Source organism: Planococcus citri, chromosome 1, assembly GCF_950023065.1.
Source record: "Planococcus citri chromosome 1, ihPlaCitr1.1, whole genome shotgun sequence".
NCBI classification, from domain to species: domain Eukaryota; kingdom Metazoa; phylum Arthropoda; class Insecta; order Hemiptera; family Pseudococcidae; genus Planococcus; species Planococcus citri.
The window spans coordinates 58,143,405-58,157,211 of record NC_088677.1 but is presented as its reverse complement, the minus strand read 5'-3'; the positions used below and the strand labels follow the sequence as shown (position 1 = coordinate 58,157,211).

Genomic DNA, 13,807 nt, shown 5'->3' with positions numbered 1-13,807 from the left:
AAAATTATTTAATTAAACCGATTAATTACAAAAATTTGTCCTTTTTTGCGGTTTTTTTCAATCGTAATGAAAAAACACATCAAAGGATGAAAATTCCCTTTTTGCGGGAAAACACCAATACAAACACAATGCATGCGTGTATGTTTACAAAGTGGGGTATTTTATCTGGAATTCATCGGATTATTCATCCTTTTTACCATTCAATAGTTATTAATTTAATTCCAATTAAAAGTAATATGCAATAGTTAAAACACCATTTTATAGCGAGTAGAACATACAAAGAACAATCGCACACCAAAATGGACAACGCTGGTAGAAAAGTAATCGTATGTGATAATGGTACCGGGGTAAGTACATAATTTTCTAAAATTCTGCCACCCATCGATTACATGCCTTTCCTAATGATATATTTTAATGAATTTCCGATAATTTGTACAGTTTGTGAAATGCGGATACGCCGGATCTAACTTTCCAGCTCATATTTTCCCTTCTATGGTTGGCCGGCCGATAATTCGAGCTGTCAATAAAATAGGTGATATCGAAATAAAAGTAAGCTATCATCTTCCTTTAGTACGACATTATTACAAAAAATTGACCAGTTATTCTATTTCCAGGGAATTTTTATTCATGTAAGCGATATTTGTAGTAAGCATATAGGTATAATTAATCGAGTGATTATGTGTGAGATAACACGAGTTTGAGTTGTGTGTCTGTGTGTTTATTAACCCCTAAATTGCTATTCTTTTCTATCTCGAATGAATTTTCTTACTAAATTTCAATATTAGTTTGATTTTAACCTTATTTTTAATTGTTTTTGCTTTACCGATAGAAGTTACCAGTAAGTACGACGTATGCGACTTCCGACTATGAGTCATCGTTTATAATTGATTGTATTTTTATAGGATTTAATGGTCGGTGATGAAGCCAGCGCCCTACGTTCCATGTTAGAAATCAGTTATCCTATGGAAAATGGAATTGTCAAGTAAGCATTCGTCAGAAAAAATGCCAATTTCATTAACAGCTCTGAAAAATAAATATCGAATTATTTGTAGGAATTGGGACGACATGTGTCACGTTTGGGATTACACGTTCGGTAAAACGAAGATGAACATCGATCCAACCAATGCTAAAATTCTACTAACAGAGCCTCCAATGAATCCTATCAGAAATAGGGAGAAAATGATCGAAGTTAGTATTCGACTGCTGAAGAATTCTCATCAATATCGATATCTCTCTGACTAATCATTTCTGTTGTAGATGATATTCGAAAAATATAAATTCGATGGAGCTTATATCGCTATCCAAGCTATGCTTACATTATATGCTCAAGGCTTACTAAGCGGCGTTGTTGTCGATTCAGGAGATGGAGTTACTCATATATGTCCAGTTTACGAAGAATTTGCGCTTCCTCATTTAACTCGTAGACTTGATATTGCCGGTCGTGATATTACTCGTTATTTGATTAAAGTAAGCTCGGTAAAAAAAATACCTCACGTTGCGAGTAAAATTCAGAAACTAACGAAGGTTTTGTTATTTCAGTTATTATTGTTACGAGGCTACGCTTTCAATCATTCTGCTGATTTTGAAACTGTTAGAATTATGAAAGAGAAACTTTGTTATATTGGTTATAACATTGAAACCGAACAGAAATTGGCTCGCGAAACGACTGTCTTAGTACAGAGTTATACGGTACGTATTGTGCTATAGCTGTTATTATTTTCTCGAGAGAAGAAAATAATTCTATTTCATTTTTTCTAAAATAGTTACCAGATGGACGAGTAATTAAAGTTGGCGGAGAGCGATTTGAAGCTCCCGAAGTACTATTCCAACCTCATTTGATCAACGTCGAAGGCCAAGGTATGATAAGAAAGGGCTCGGTTTAGTATTCAAAGCATTTTGCTCATCATCTCATTCCTTTTTTTCGTAGGTATCGCCGAATTAGTGTTTAATACGATACAACAGGCTGATATTGACATGAGATCCGAACTATACAAGCATATTATATTATCCGGTGGCTCTACCATGTATCCTGGTTTACCGTCGAGATTGGAAAGAGAAATAAAACAATTGTATTTAGAAAGGGTGCTGAAAAACGATACCAGTAAATTATCGGTTCGTAAAAAAACTCGCAGCAATGTCCTTAAAAATGGTCTCGATTGCATAATTCCAAGTGTGTTTTTTTTCGGTTTTAGAAATTTAAAATTAGAATCGAAGATCCACCGAGAAGAAAAGACATGGTGTTCACCGGAGGTGCTGTGTTGGCTGAAGTGATGAAAAATCGAAATGATTTCTGGATATCTAGACAAGAATACGAAGAAAAAGGCCTCAGTATTATGAGCAAATTAGGCAAACGACTAAGTCATTAGAATTTTTTGCTAGGCTGTAAGACTAAGTCAACTTTCAAAAAAACGCGTTAAATTGTTATCTCGTGCACATATTGTGTAAATATTTTCTACAAAAATACGTTACTAACCATTTTATATCATGACCGTATACCAGTGATCATGCACGTGTAAAGATGGCAAGGGCAATTGCTCCTGCGTATTTATTTTACCATTGTGAATTTACTTTCCATGACGTTTTCATCGATTGAAAACGTCAACGAAATAATTAATTGTCTTACAGTTCTGCGTTTATTTGTTATTTTATTTTCCAATGCATTTATCCGAATATTTTGTTCGTTATTATGATGATTGAAAGTGTTATTCCATTTATCCGTTGATTCCATTTTGAATACGCTCAATACGACGGAAAGTTCAAAAAAGGTATCCATTATGTAATAAAATTTACTAAAAATATAGTGCAATAAGAAAAGAAAAAAATTAAGCATATAAATGGGAAATTATATCAAAATGTTTTCATTTTTTTATATTTATTATTTTCTATTATAATACATTAAAATTTACGTTTGTATTTATTCTTGATAAATATACGTTAATCGAACGTTTCGTAATTGTTTTTAATCCGTTTAGCGAGTACGCAAGAAAAACAAACTCCCAAAATCTGAAATCAAAAAGCATTATAAGATCTCCACACAGCACTATGGATTGTAAATTGAATTCTTTTCCATCTTACCTGAGCCACCGCTATACCAATTCCTACCGCACCTAGGGTTGTCGCGTTACTTTTAATGATCTCAGCCAAAGTGGTCAAACACGAAGATCGATACAATGAGGATACAGTTTCGTTACACATTTCTTTACCAATAGCTCCGATTTGAGGTTTACAACACGTCATTGGTAAAGAACCATTCAAAATAGGATACCAATCTTCGTAAGAATCCATTCCACAACAATGCAACTGTAAAATTCAATTTATTACGAACTCACTCACGATGAAATAAATTTCATAAATAGGCATTTTTTTTTTTTTTGAAAAAACTCACATTGATTTGTAGGCCATCCCAAACTTTCGTTAATTCCTCGCTTTTGTTATACAATTGCATAGTATCGTTTAGACTGATACGAAGAACATTCGATGTCTTCTCCGATAAAGCATAAGCAGCAAAGCCTAATGTAGTTTCCATTACGAATAAGACTCCCAGCATCGCTGCGAACTACACACACAAGATGAGTAACTATAATTACGTCCTAACAGTGCACTTTCTATATTGAACGTATCTTCGCCTACCATTGATATCATGCAGTGGTTTTCTTGAATTGCTCCGCAACATCCGAAAAAAGTGATGAGTATCATAACTCCGCTGATGCATATTAGCATGAACGGAAGGGAAAAATAATGTTCGTTAAGAAATTCATGGTATTTAAAGTATTGGCCTCGGATTATGAGACCGGCACACATCAACAATATGCTGCTCACCTAAAATAAGATTTAAACGAATTTTTTTAAAGATTTAAAAGCGAAATTTTAAGCTCCACTGAAATTTTAAAGTAGGTAGGTATGTTATTCTCTCTACGTGTCTTATCGATGAATTAATTTCACGCTCGGATAATCGAGCAGAAATGCATTTGAAATTAAGCGAAGAATTTGTAAAAGGCACCTCTAAGTAAAAGAACACGAGTAAAATTTTCCAGTAAGTACTAGGTAGGTAGGTAATTATTAAAATGATTGAGCATTCATATAAAAAAATAAATGATCAGAGAGACATTCAATTCGGTTGCATCATACGTTACAATTTAGCCTCAGAGTTCCAAAATTTCATCAGCATATTCGTTCTAATTTTTCAATTTTTAAAAAGCTGGGTGCTCGCGAAAAGCCCTCTCAAAATGTAAATTTTACTTACCACAAAAGTAAAGTTGAGCAAAAGCAAAAATGATTTATACAAAGATGAACTTCTTCTCCACATTTTGTCAGATCAAAACGAAAATTTCCACATAAAACTAACCAGAAAATTTCAACCGTTCAGCGAAACCAGCCACAGCTGTTGAATTTACACAGTTGTGAATTACCGTCGGCGTCATCACACGTAGGGTACCTATAATGATGCATGCGTAGAAATACATATATTTTTCGCAGGTGTTTTACTCTAAAGTTTAATCGCTTTTCAGTGATTCTCAATAGCAATTAAATATGAGCTGGCACGAACAAAAATAACGTTTTTATACATGAACTTCAGACGATAGGTAGGTAAAGGTATATACCAGAAAACATCGCAAGTTCTTCGTTCTCCTGACCTTAGCATAGTTGAAATAAATCTTCAAATTCGTCGTAAGTAGAAAATTATTTATTAATAAAGCATTAATCTGAAATAATACGTTTGGAAATAATTGCGATGTATGAGCTAGGTCTTCTTCGCGTTATGAAAATTTGTTCTTTTTAAATGAATAGGTAATTCAGTTTGGTTTCCCCATCTCTAGCTCGATATACAGATAGGTGTTCACCTGAAATCAACATTACATGATCAGCGCATTAATGAAATCGAATAAGGGAACATCTGTCCAACTGTCCTATAGTCACAGTGGTTCTCTCGAGTGGAAAATACATCAGTTATCATAATTCAAAATGATATACCTACAATCATGAAGTGGGGTTATAGAAGACCGTGTTCATGTCGTAGGTACTTACTCATTCAGTATCAAACTCAAGTTCAAAGGTTAAACAATTACCGGAGTTCATTAGCATAACCATAAATTAGAATGTGGATCACGATGAAAAATTTTAATTAACGTGCTACACTAGTTTTTCATTTTTGTAATTCCCCTTTATCTTTAAATTAATAGGTACATTTTTCGCCCAATTTTTGAACTTTCATCATTTTTTAACTTGAATTTTTACAAATTTTATCATGTTAAATTTTTTTCATGCGGTAAAGAGACAAAGAGATTTATTTTATATTTATTTTCATGGAAATGGAAGGATCTAGGGAGGGGAGGAGAGGACAAAATTTGTAAACAAACCAAACAAAGTGTTTGAGAAATTTTTTTATTTTATATTTTTATCAATTTTAGGTCAATTCGGAATAAAACATTGGTGATTTAGTATTGAAATACAAAAATTTCTGAAAATTTATAATTAAACATTTCATCCAAAAAAAAAGAAAATTATTGGAAACAGCAGGTGAGTGAAACCCAAAAACGCGAAAACCGGATCCGCCAATTTTCTTCAAATTGTTTTCAGTTTTCTGCACTTTTTCAGGAGCATATGTAACAAGCGACGCGGGAGGGAGTCTAGTTTTCACTGACAAATCATTTTTTGATGGTGAGTAGAACTTTTTGTGGAGAGCTATTTATCACCAATATTCAGATTTCACTTTTCCTTGGTGTATAAAAATTGACTTTAAATTTTATTGCGAATGTATGAAATTTGAAGTGTGTTTTGACTTTTGAGAAGTAAAAAAACAATGTGTTTTCAGGTAAAATGTGTATTGTTTGGCGTAGCTAAACATTTTTTTAAATTTGAAAGATAATGAATTAATGATAACCTTAGATTTCTTTCAAAGTTCAATATGAAAAAAAATGAGAAACCAAGCCAAGCTTGAGAAAATTAGCTTTCAAAAATGCATGTTTCGAGAAGTAAAATGAAGTGTTGTTTTTTGTGATTGGTCGTATTTTTTTCAACTCCATAATTTTAAAATTTGAATAAGTACTTACTTACCTAATAAATAATTAATTGGTAATTTTTAAAAGACGTTGACAGGCAAAAACAGGCCCTAACAAAGTGAGGGCAAAAGCTTGCAAGAATTTAAAAAATTTATATTCAGAAAAAGTAAAAATAGGTAGTATTTTTTAGTGAAACATGGGGCTCCGGGAGCCCTTTGGTGTCTCAGGGCCTTGTGGCTGGCAATCACCGGGTAACATCGTAGGTCAGCCCACCCCTGGTGCTTCACCAGCGTTAATATTTTTGCTAGAACTGTTTCAAAAAGTAAAAACTGAATAAATAAAATGAATAAATACATGAAAATAAATAAAATATACAATTTGTTATGTATACCTACATAATTTTGAGAAATAATTCTGCTTGATAATTTACCTACCTAAAATAAAATGAGCTTTTGATTTTGATTATACCTTGCTGTTATGTATTTCTATTTTCTGGGGGGGGGAGGATTGTTTAATTTAAGCGTTAAGGTAAAGTAACAGTATAAAAAATTAAAAAATTTAATTCTCTTGAAATTTCAAAAATTATACAATCGAATTTCGAAGCAAGATGATATAATCATACGATACTTGTGTAATTTAATTATGATCCAAAAATGTACTTAATGATCGTATTTTTTTATTTTAAATTTTAATTTTCGTGGTTAACAAAAAATAGTAGTAGTAGTAATATTTATTCAATCTGTTACTTAAGTAACATTCAGAAAACACAGGTGAAGAGGGGTTTAAACCTCTAAAAATTAAATAAATTATGTAAATCTAAATTTTAGATCACTTAAGTATATGATATCTGCTAAGTCTATATGTATCTACAGAGTTCACCGTTTCTAACATAAGAGAGTTGGGGTGTTTATACAATTGTTTGGCGTATGCTTCGCTGAGAATTGAAATTTCTTTTTTGATTTTGACAGAATTAATTTTAAAATCGTTGCGTAGTACTTGATTTTTAACATACCATCTTCAAACATATACATTTTTTTTTTCAAAAAAAATTTGAAGTGTTATTGTTATACCACACCACACCTAAATAGAGAAATCCGAACATTGGTGATAAATAGCTCTCCACGAAAAGTTCACCTCACCATCAAAAAATGGATTTTCTGTGAAAACTAGACTCCCTTCACTAGCTTATCTGATAATTTTATTTTCATTTTCGTTATTTTTGTGGGAAAACTTTCGGAATTTGACCAGTTACCTATTAGAATTTATGTGAAAAATATACACCGTGTTCTCGGTTTTTGTCCGTACTGCGTGCTTAGTGCTAATAATTTATCCAACAGAGCCATCCAGCATTCAAACCAGCAAGATACCGGCAGAACAGAAGGTACTAGGACTAGGTACCGCTTGGAAACACTCGGAAAGAACTAATAGGTAATAAGATTTTATAAAATTCAATTCTAGTGATTATGTATTTATTAATCGAAATCGTGTGTGGTTCATTTAGGTACGTAATCAACAACTACATAATCTTTCGAAGTTCCATTTCGTAGAATAATTTCAAGATCCCGAAGGTTAAACTAACAGCCCCAAGTACTTGAATTTATGTATCTATCGTATTACCGTCGCTGATGTCGAATCTTTGGTCTTGGAAGTCTTGGAAGTTGGAAACGTTATCAGAACAATGACCGAACGTAAGAAACTCCATAGCTGTAGTAGTCTATCAAGCTCATATTGATATACGATAACACCAACAAGAACAGTACGATTATAATATCTACAGTCAAGCATTAAGGAATTTACCGCACAGATGAATTTTGAACTTGATGAAAACTCGACTAATTTACCTGATAATCGAAATTCAAAAAGGATACGCATGACAGCTCTTTCCCATGGCTCTACGATGTATAGTTCCGTCGTTAGCAGATACCTCATGTACCAGAATGATAAAAATTTCGATATACTTTCGTACGCGTTTCTCAACACCATATTTATTAATTAATATCGCGACACAAAGGTAAGATTATACGATCGACGTTAACTCTTATGTAAGTATACTACGAATTGATAATGAATACCGAAACTTACCGGCTGATTAGTCACACTGGTCTAGTTATTTATTACTTACGGTATGAATCGTCATTTGCATTCCCACTTCGCAGTGTTATCATGTTTTTCATCGTGAATTCTCGTCAATGAACGTTTAAAATGGAAGGAATTATGAAATTTTATTCTCTTTGAAGAATAAGTCGCGTATTAATAGATTGTCTAGATTTAATTTGTTTGGAGCACGTTACAGTATGTATATCTATTCCTCGGCGAATGATTTCAAATTTATTCCGCATCGAAGTTATCTGGTTTTTTGAATTCTCTCTTAATCTCGTCCCAGAATATGGCTCTTTCGTTGTTTAAACGGCCTTCGATCATTTGCAAAGTCTCGTTTATGCTTAAATAACACGGATTTTCTCGTTTATGTGTTTTCCATTCGACTTTCATGGTATTGTCGTTGGGATTCCTTTAAAATATTTCATGTTAATAGGCGTTTTTAAATATTTTTTTCCCCATAAATTTGGAATAATTAATTACCCAGTTGTGGCGAAGTTCACTATGAGCTTGGTGAATATTTTTATCATTTCTCTACTTCTGTCTGAAACTTTTGGTTCTGGATCCATTTTGGTCCAGTAACTGAAGTCATCAGCGTGGTATGTGCCTGTAAAATTAATACGATCGAATCGAATCAAAATCAAGTTAAAAGTCGAGATTTCAAGTGAACGTACCTTTTACTGTTTCATTCATGTATTTTGTGGCTAAATTATATACAGCTCCCAATTCACCTTCGTATTCGAATTTATAAACGTAAACTGGGCATTCGTCAGCTATCAAATCAACTACTGTTTCGTAAACTTCCGAAAAAGCTGTGTCGCTGATTACCTGCAGGAATTACTCGTATTTTCATCGATTGAAAATTAATTACTGAACGAATTTCGTAAACGTGAAAAAATAATTTCAAAACAATACATCGATTTGAGCGCTAAGTGGCCTGACTTTCCCATAATCTTTGTAATAAAATGCTTCGACTTTGTCATTAATAATGTTCAGCGATTCGTCATCCAAATCATTCATCCATCCCCAACAGTTTTGGCGACTTGACAATTTGAAATGATCTTCGGTCGTTACTCCCAGGATTTCTGTCATAAATTATAAATGTTTTACTCGCGGAATTATTTCAATTGTAGAAGTAATTAAGTACGGTTAATTTCAAAGTTATTTTACTTGTGAATCCTAATATTGCTTCTTTTTGGCACTGCCCGTACATTATCGGTATCTTTTTGGTTTGAGGGATGAATTTTCGAGCGTTGCATGGTACGAGAGACCATTGCGCATCCGCATCTATAGTTGGTAAGAATTTTGCTGATGGAAATATCTTGCAGTAATCTTTTTGCTGAAAAAATGTATTTTTTTAATGCTTAATTTTGATGTGTTTTTTTTTTCAAAGAAAAAGACTGAGAAGTGGGTATTTGAAAAATGAATTGAAATGTGGCTTGATTATATTTTTTTGTTTTATGTTCATTATTTTTATTGCCCGAGTATGAACGAACGCCCCCGAGACAGCGCCTGAATTGAATAAAAGTTTCTGATGCTCAAACAAGAAATTAAGAAGCCTGCAAAGTTTTAAATTTTCCAAAAAAAAGTCCAAAAATTGCTTAAATATGTAAAAATGTTGAATGACGGATTATTTTTCAAAAAAATAAATTTTTGGTCGTATTTAAATTGCAATTTCAACACGATTAAGAATAATAAGATTTTCTAGGGCTCAATTTTTTCAAAAAAAAAAAAAAAAAAAATAGGTACCTACTAAGTAAAAATGTTGACATGATTGTGTGTATGAACAGTTAAGTACAACTGTGGCAATCTTTTTTTTTTTTTTTTGGTCATATTTTAACGAACAACGCATTTTGAGAGAGATTTTCGACGTCAGTGAGAAAAAGACGTGTTTTTAAGCCAAAATTCGAAAAAAAATACCTGAAAATCTTGCAGCTTCAATTTTGAAAATAATTTTTTTAGACCATATTACTTACAACTCGACCAGCGTGTTTTGAGAGTGACTTTCCATGAGAGTAAAAAGTGTACCCAATTTTCAACAGTTTACCACATTTTTCGACAAATTTGGACCTCGAAAAAATACTATTGCTTTCTTTTACTGTTTGGAATTTCATTAAAAATGTAAATTTCGGAAAACTGAAAGTTTGACTATTTCAGAATTCAACTTTGGCAATTTCAACTCAAATGTATCAAGGAATCACTCGAGGTGTCCTCCTCCGCTTTGAGCAGGACCATAATTAATTTTCGTATAAAGTATGTTCGGGAACCTCTATAGGTATGTAGGTAGTTATCCAAAATTTCAGCTAGCCAAGTTGATTTTTCAATTTTTATCCAATTTTTAAAAATCCAAAATGGACTAATTCTTGTTTTTTAAAAAAATAAATAAATACCTAATTATTAATTTAGTCAAAATGATCTAAGTTAGTTTTGATGAAAGCAATATCAACCCCTTGAATCCAAATTTCACCGTTTGAAGCCATTCTGGAGCCTCCAGCGCAATTTCTGGTTTCTCCAGACTTTTGAAATTTTCTCAGAAAGCGTGAAAATTAACATGGGCACTAAAAAATTGAATTTTGGCTTATACTAGACCTATTTGACAATTTTATCCATATTTAGGTCGATTTCCAGGCTGACACCTCAAATGCGTTTTTTACCTGAATTTTTGCAAAGAAAAATCTAAAATTTCCTGTTCATGAGACAGTTTTTGAAATCTGAGAAATCCGTTATTGCTTGACCGACCCCCCCCCTCCTTCATTCAAATTTTACCATTTGGAGCCATTCTGGAGCTTCCAGCGCGATTTGCGATTTCTTCAGAATTTTGACATTTCTGCAGGAGGCGTGGAAATAAACTTGGGTAGCTGAAAGTCGCTCAAATGGACATTCTAAGTGCGTTTTTTGACCGGAATTTTTACAAAAAAAAGTAAAAAAAATCAGAAATTTCCTGCTTGCGAGAAAATTTTGAAATTTCCATGAATCGCTGTTTCTATGTAGACTAATATGAATCATCTAGCTTAAATCCGAATTTAACAGTTGTGTGGAGTTCGGATATGACTGTCGACCTTCAGTCAAGTTTTGCCCTTGCTTCAGCAAATCCAATTTGAGAGGAAGTGTGTGGGCCCTGTTTGATTTGTTGATTGATAATTCCTACTTTATAGTCGGGAGGGGGGGGGGTGTGCTAGAGACATGTCTTTTTTGGCGTTTCCTTGTCCCCGTTCCTTTCTATGATTTATCATTACTTTTAATTATTTCTTTTTTTGAAGATTGATAGGTAGCTTGTAATACACGTCAGTCTTATCTTATTTCTTTTTAATCACTGAAATGGTTTCGCCATCTTAATACGAGTAGTTGAATAGACAGGTTTTTTTTTTACCTTTTCTAGCATCGATTGGTACATTTTTAATTGGGTGACTAGAACGTTAACTGGTACAGTTTTCAAAAATGATAACAGATGTTTCGGGTTATCTCCATTAAATCCAAGACCACGAGCGAACTCGAAAGCATATTCGCTATTATCTTCGTCGACTTTCAGGACGTTATTAAAAATGTAATCTCCCATTAAAATAGCCTTGTGGAATAACGCTGCGTAAACAGTTTTTGATATTTAGATGAAATGTACGTAAACGAACTCGTCTAGAGATTTTTAAATAAAATTTTACGTTTTACTGCAGGCGCTAATAGGAAAGCATGAATCATGGTAGCTCCACTGCTTGATCCTAATGCAGTCACGTTATCGGGATCTCCTCCGAAAGCCTTTATGTTTTCTTGAATCCATTCAAAAGCCATTATCATGTCTTTCAATCCCATGTTTCCCGGGCATTCGTTCATGTGCAGGTTCATGAAACCTGTAAAAATTGGATACATTCGAGTCACTGGTACATGAAGTGTCAGAGATGCTACGAATTCGAGTATTTTAAAACTTTACCCAAGATATGAAGTCTGTGGCTGATGCCAACGTATACGATATCATGATGCATGAAAAAATCTGGCGATCCTTGATGATCTGGATCCGGCGAACCTGATTGTAATCCTCCCAAAGGTATACAAGCGATTACTGGCATCAGTGGATCACCTTTTTTGGGAATCTATGTGAACAAAATTCATTCGAATTAAAGTTTAATCGTGAGAAAGTCAACCAAAACAAGAACAGGAAGGAATGCCATACTCGTGGTGTGTACACATTCACATATAAACAGTCTTCGCTTCCCTGGTATCGGAAAGTGAATATTGATACTTGAGCACAACCTCCTTTCGGTGATGTAGCATCCTTGATACTCTTCCATGGTTTTATTTTCACCGGATCCTATCAAAAAACATGAATTAATCAATTGATCTTATTCGCGTAAACTGTCAAAAGATGAATGTTGAAGGTGTTCACTTTGAAACGTAAATCTCCCACTGGAGGTTGAGCATAAGGCACTCCATAAAAAGCACAATACTCGGCTCCGGAAAAAGCTGACTGTAATTTCACTCCTTGTATTTTACCCAACTTGAGATTTACAACTGCATCCGACATTATGATAGGTGGGAAAAAAACCCGCGACAAATTATTACGTGTACAAAAAACGGTGAAATATTACCCCCGAGAATAAATTTTACGTTTGAATGCGTCCCTTATCAACAATAAGTTTCGCCTTGGTAATAAAAATTGTACAAAATACACAACCGTTGACGTGAGTGTTACTTTTTCTGATTCACTCCGCAGGAAATTCATTTTTTACTGTCATTTTTTCTTGTTAACCTTAAGTTATCAGCGAATAGTAAGAAGCGAGGTTATCGGTTATGTTGTCTTTATCAATTCACACCTATCGAAGGTGAAATAAGCCCAAAAAAAAGTGACTTGGAGGTCGTGGTGGGAAAATCAGATATTTTTCTCAGTGGACTAAACTGGGTGAAAATTTTTTGGTATGTACGAGAGAATCAAAGTTTAATGTGAATTTTCAAGGATTCGTAGACAAAAAACCGAGAACTTTTAGAAAAATATCGTCGGTTTTTAATTTATCGTAAAATATATGTCATGGAATAAGGTTTGCGTTTAAGTGACCAAAATTACTTTTTCTAGGAAAAAGTACCTACCTGAAGTTTTTGTAATTGTGAACTTTTCTGAAATAAAATTTACTTTTTTTTGTAACTTTTTACGCCAGATTTCATTTTTTTTTTTTTTTTTTTTTTTTTTTTTTTTTTTTTTTCATAGCTCGACATTGTCAGAAGTCCAAAAATCGGAACTTTTGAAACTCATCATTTTCATTCTAAGTTGAACACAATCTCTCAAGTTTTGGCTAAAACTCGAAAAGTTTCCAGATTTTCTTTTGGGTCAGGACATTCACAACTTTACCCCTACTGTGCAAAAGTTCATTTTATTCAAAACATAAATTATTTAAAATTTAAAAAAAAATCTAATTTGTAATGTTTAGCTATTTTTTTTTTTTTTTTTTTTTTTTTGAAACTCCAATATGAAATTTAATCAAAATCGAAAACCACAGATTTATTTTACCCTACTTCGTTTCAATTTTGTGGCGATTTAAAAAAATTTCCAGCTGATAAAAGTTTACAGAAAACTTCTTTCAACTTGGCTTGTTGTTTTCGTCGGCATCTATGAATTTGGTTTTAGAAATTAACATGATGTTTTGGAGAAAATTGAAGAAAATCCTCAATTCCCAAAATGAGTGATCACTCAAATTTATTCATTTTTCCCAAATATCACAATACAAATA

The 13,807-nt window shown here is 33.1% G+C and overlaps 3 protein-coding genes across 3 annotated transcripts; 1 reads left to right on the top strand and 2 right to left on the bottom strand.

Annotated features, from left to right (window-relative positions):
- Positions 1 to 144: 144 nt before the first annotated feature.
- On the top strand, positions 145 to 2,948 carry Arp2 (Actin-related protein 2). Its single transcript, XM_065346725.1, has 9 exons — positions 145 to 347; positions 439 to 549; positions 903 to 982; positions 1,053 to 1,188; positions 1,258 to 1,467; positions 1,540 to 1,689; positions 1,764 to 1,857; positions 1,928 to 2,112; positions 2,193 to 2,948. Exons 1-9 carry the CDS (start codon positions 300 to 302, stop codon positions 2,364 to 2,366), a joined length of 1,188 nt encoding a protein of 395 aa, XP_065202797.1. The 5' UTR covers positions 145 to 299; the 3' UTR covers positions 2,367 to 2,948.
- Positions 2,769 to 4,439, bottom strand: LOC135833105 (23 kDa integral membrane protein-like). The gene is made up of 5 exons (XM_065346726.1): positions 4,244 to 4,439; positions 3,631 to 3,819; positions 3,386 to 3,556; positions 3,076 to 3,300; positions 2,769 to 3,003 (listed from the first exon to the last, which is right to left on the bottom strand). The coding sequence occupies exons 1-5, from the start codon at positions 4,304 to 4,306 to the stop codon at positions 2,935 to 2,937; spliced, it is 717 nt and encodes a 238-aa protein (XP_065202798.1). The 5' UTR covers positions 4,307 to 4,439; the 3' UTR covers positions 2,769 to 2,934.
- A 227-nt stretch (positions 4,440 to 4,666) lies between these two features.
- LOC135833099 (esterase FE4-like) lies at positions 4,667 to 12,792 on the bottom strand. Its single transcript, XM_065346720.1, has 12 exons — positions 12,472 to 12,792; positions 12,259 to 12,396; positions 12,019 to 12,178; positions 11,753 to 11,938; positions 11,467 to 11,675; positions 9,267 to 9,435; positions 9,012 to 9,181; positions 8,771 to 8,924; positions 8,580 to 8,703; positions 7,868 to 8,508; positions 7,617 to 7,770; positions 4,667 to 4,841 (listed from the first exon to the last, which is right to left on the bottom strand). Exons 1-10 carry the CDS (start codon positions 12,607 to 12,609, stop codon positions 8,328 to 8,330), a joined length of 1,629 nt encoding a protein of 542 aa, XP_065202792.1. The 5' UTR covers positions 12,610 to 12,792; the 3' UTR covers positions 4,667 to 4,841; positions 7,617 to 7,770; positions 7,868 to 8,327.
- Positions 12,793 to 13,807: the final 1,015 nt, after the last annotated feature.

Excerpts from the sequence above, each read along its gene's own strand:
- Arp2 (XM_065346725.1), top strand. The coding sequence starts at position 300 with ATGGACAACGCTGGTAGAAAAGTAATCGTATGTGATAATGGTACCGGG. Across the intron at positions 1,468-1,539 it reads TTACTCGTTATTTGATTAAA|TTATTATTGTTACGAGGCTA; the intron begins GTAAGCTCGGTA and ends TTGTTATTTCAG. Across the intron at positions 1,858-1,927 it reads GATCAACGTCGAAGGCCAAG|GTATCGCCGAATTAGTGTTT; the intron begins GTATGATAAGAA and ends TTTTTTTCGTAG.
- LOC135833105 (XM_065346726.1), bottom strand. The coding sequence starts at position 4,306 with ATGTGGAGAAGAAGTTCATCTTTGTATAAATCATTTTTGCTTTTGCTC. Across the intron at positions 3,557-3,630 it reads ACCACTGCATGATATCAATG|TTCGCAGCGATGCTGGGAGT; the intron begins GTAGGCGAAGAT and ends TTGTGTGTGTAG. Across the intron at positions 3,301-3,385 it reads GGGATGGCCTACAAATCAAT|TTGCATTGTTGTGGAATGGA; the intron begins GTGAGTTTTTTC and ends TGAATTTTACAG.
- LOC135833099 (XM_065346720.1), bottom strand. The coding sequence starts at position 12,609 with ATGTCGGATGCAGTTGTAAATCTCAAGTTGGGTAAAATACAAGGAGTG. Across the intron at positions 11,939-12,018 it reads CCACAGACTTCATATCTTGG|GTTTCATGAACCTGCACATG; the intron begins GTAAAGTTTTAA and ends CAATTTTTACAG. Across the intron at positions 9,182-9,266 it reads AGCAATATTAGGATTCACAA|AAATCCTGGGAGTAACGACC; the intron begins GTAAAATAACTT and ends AATTTATGACAG.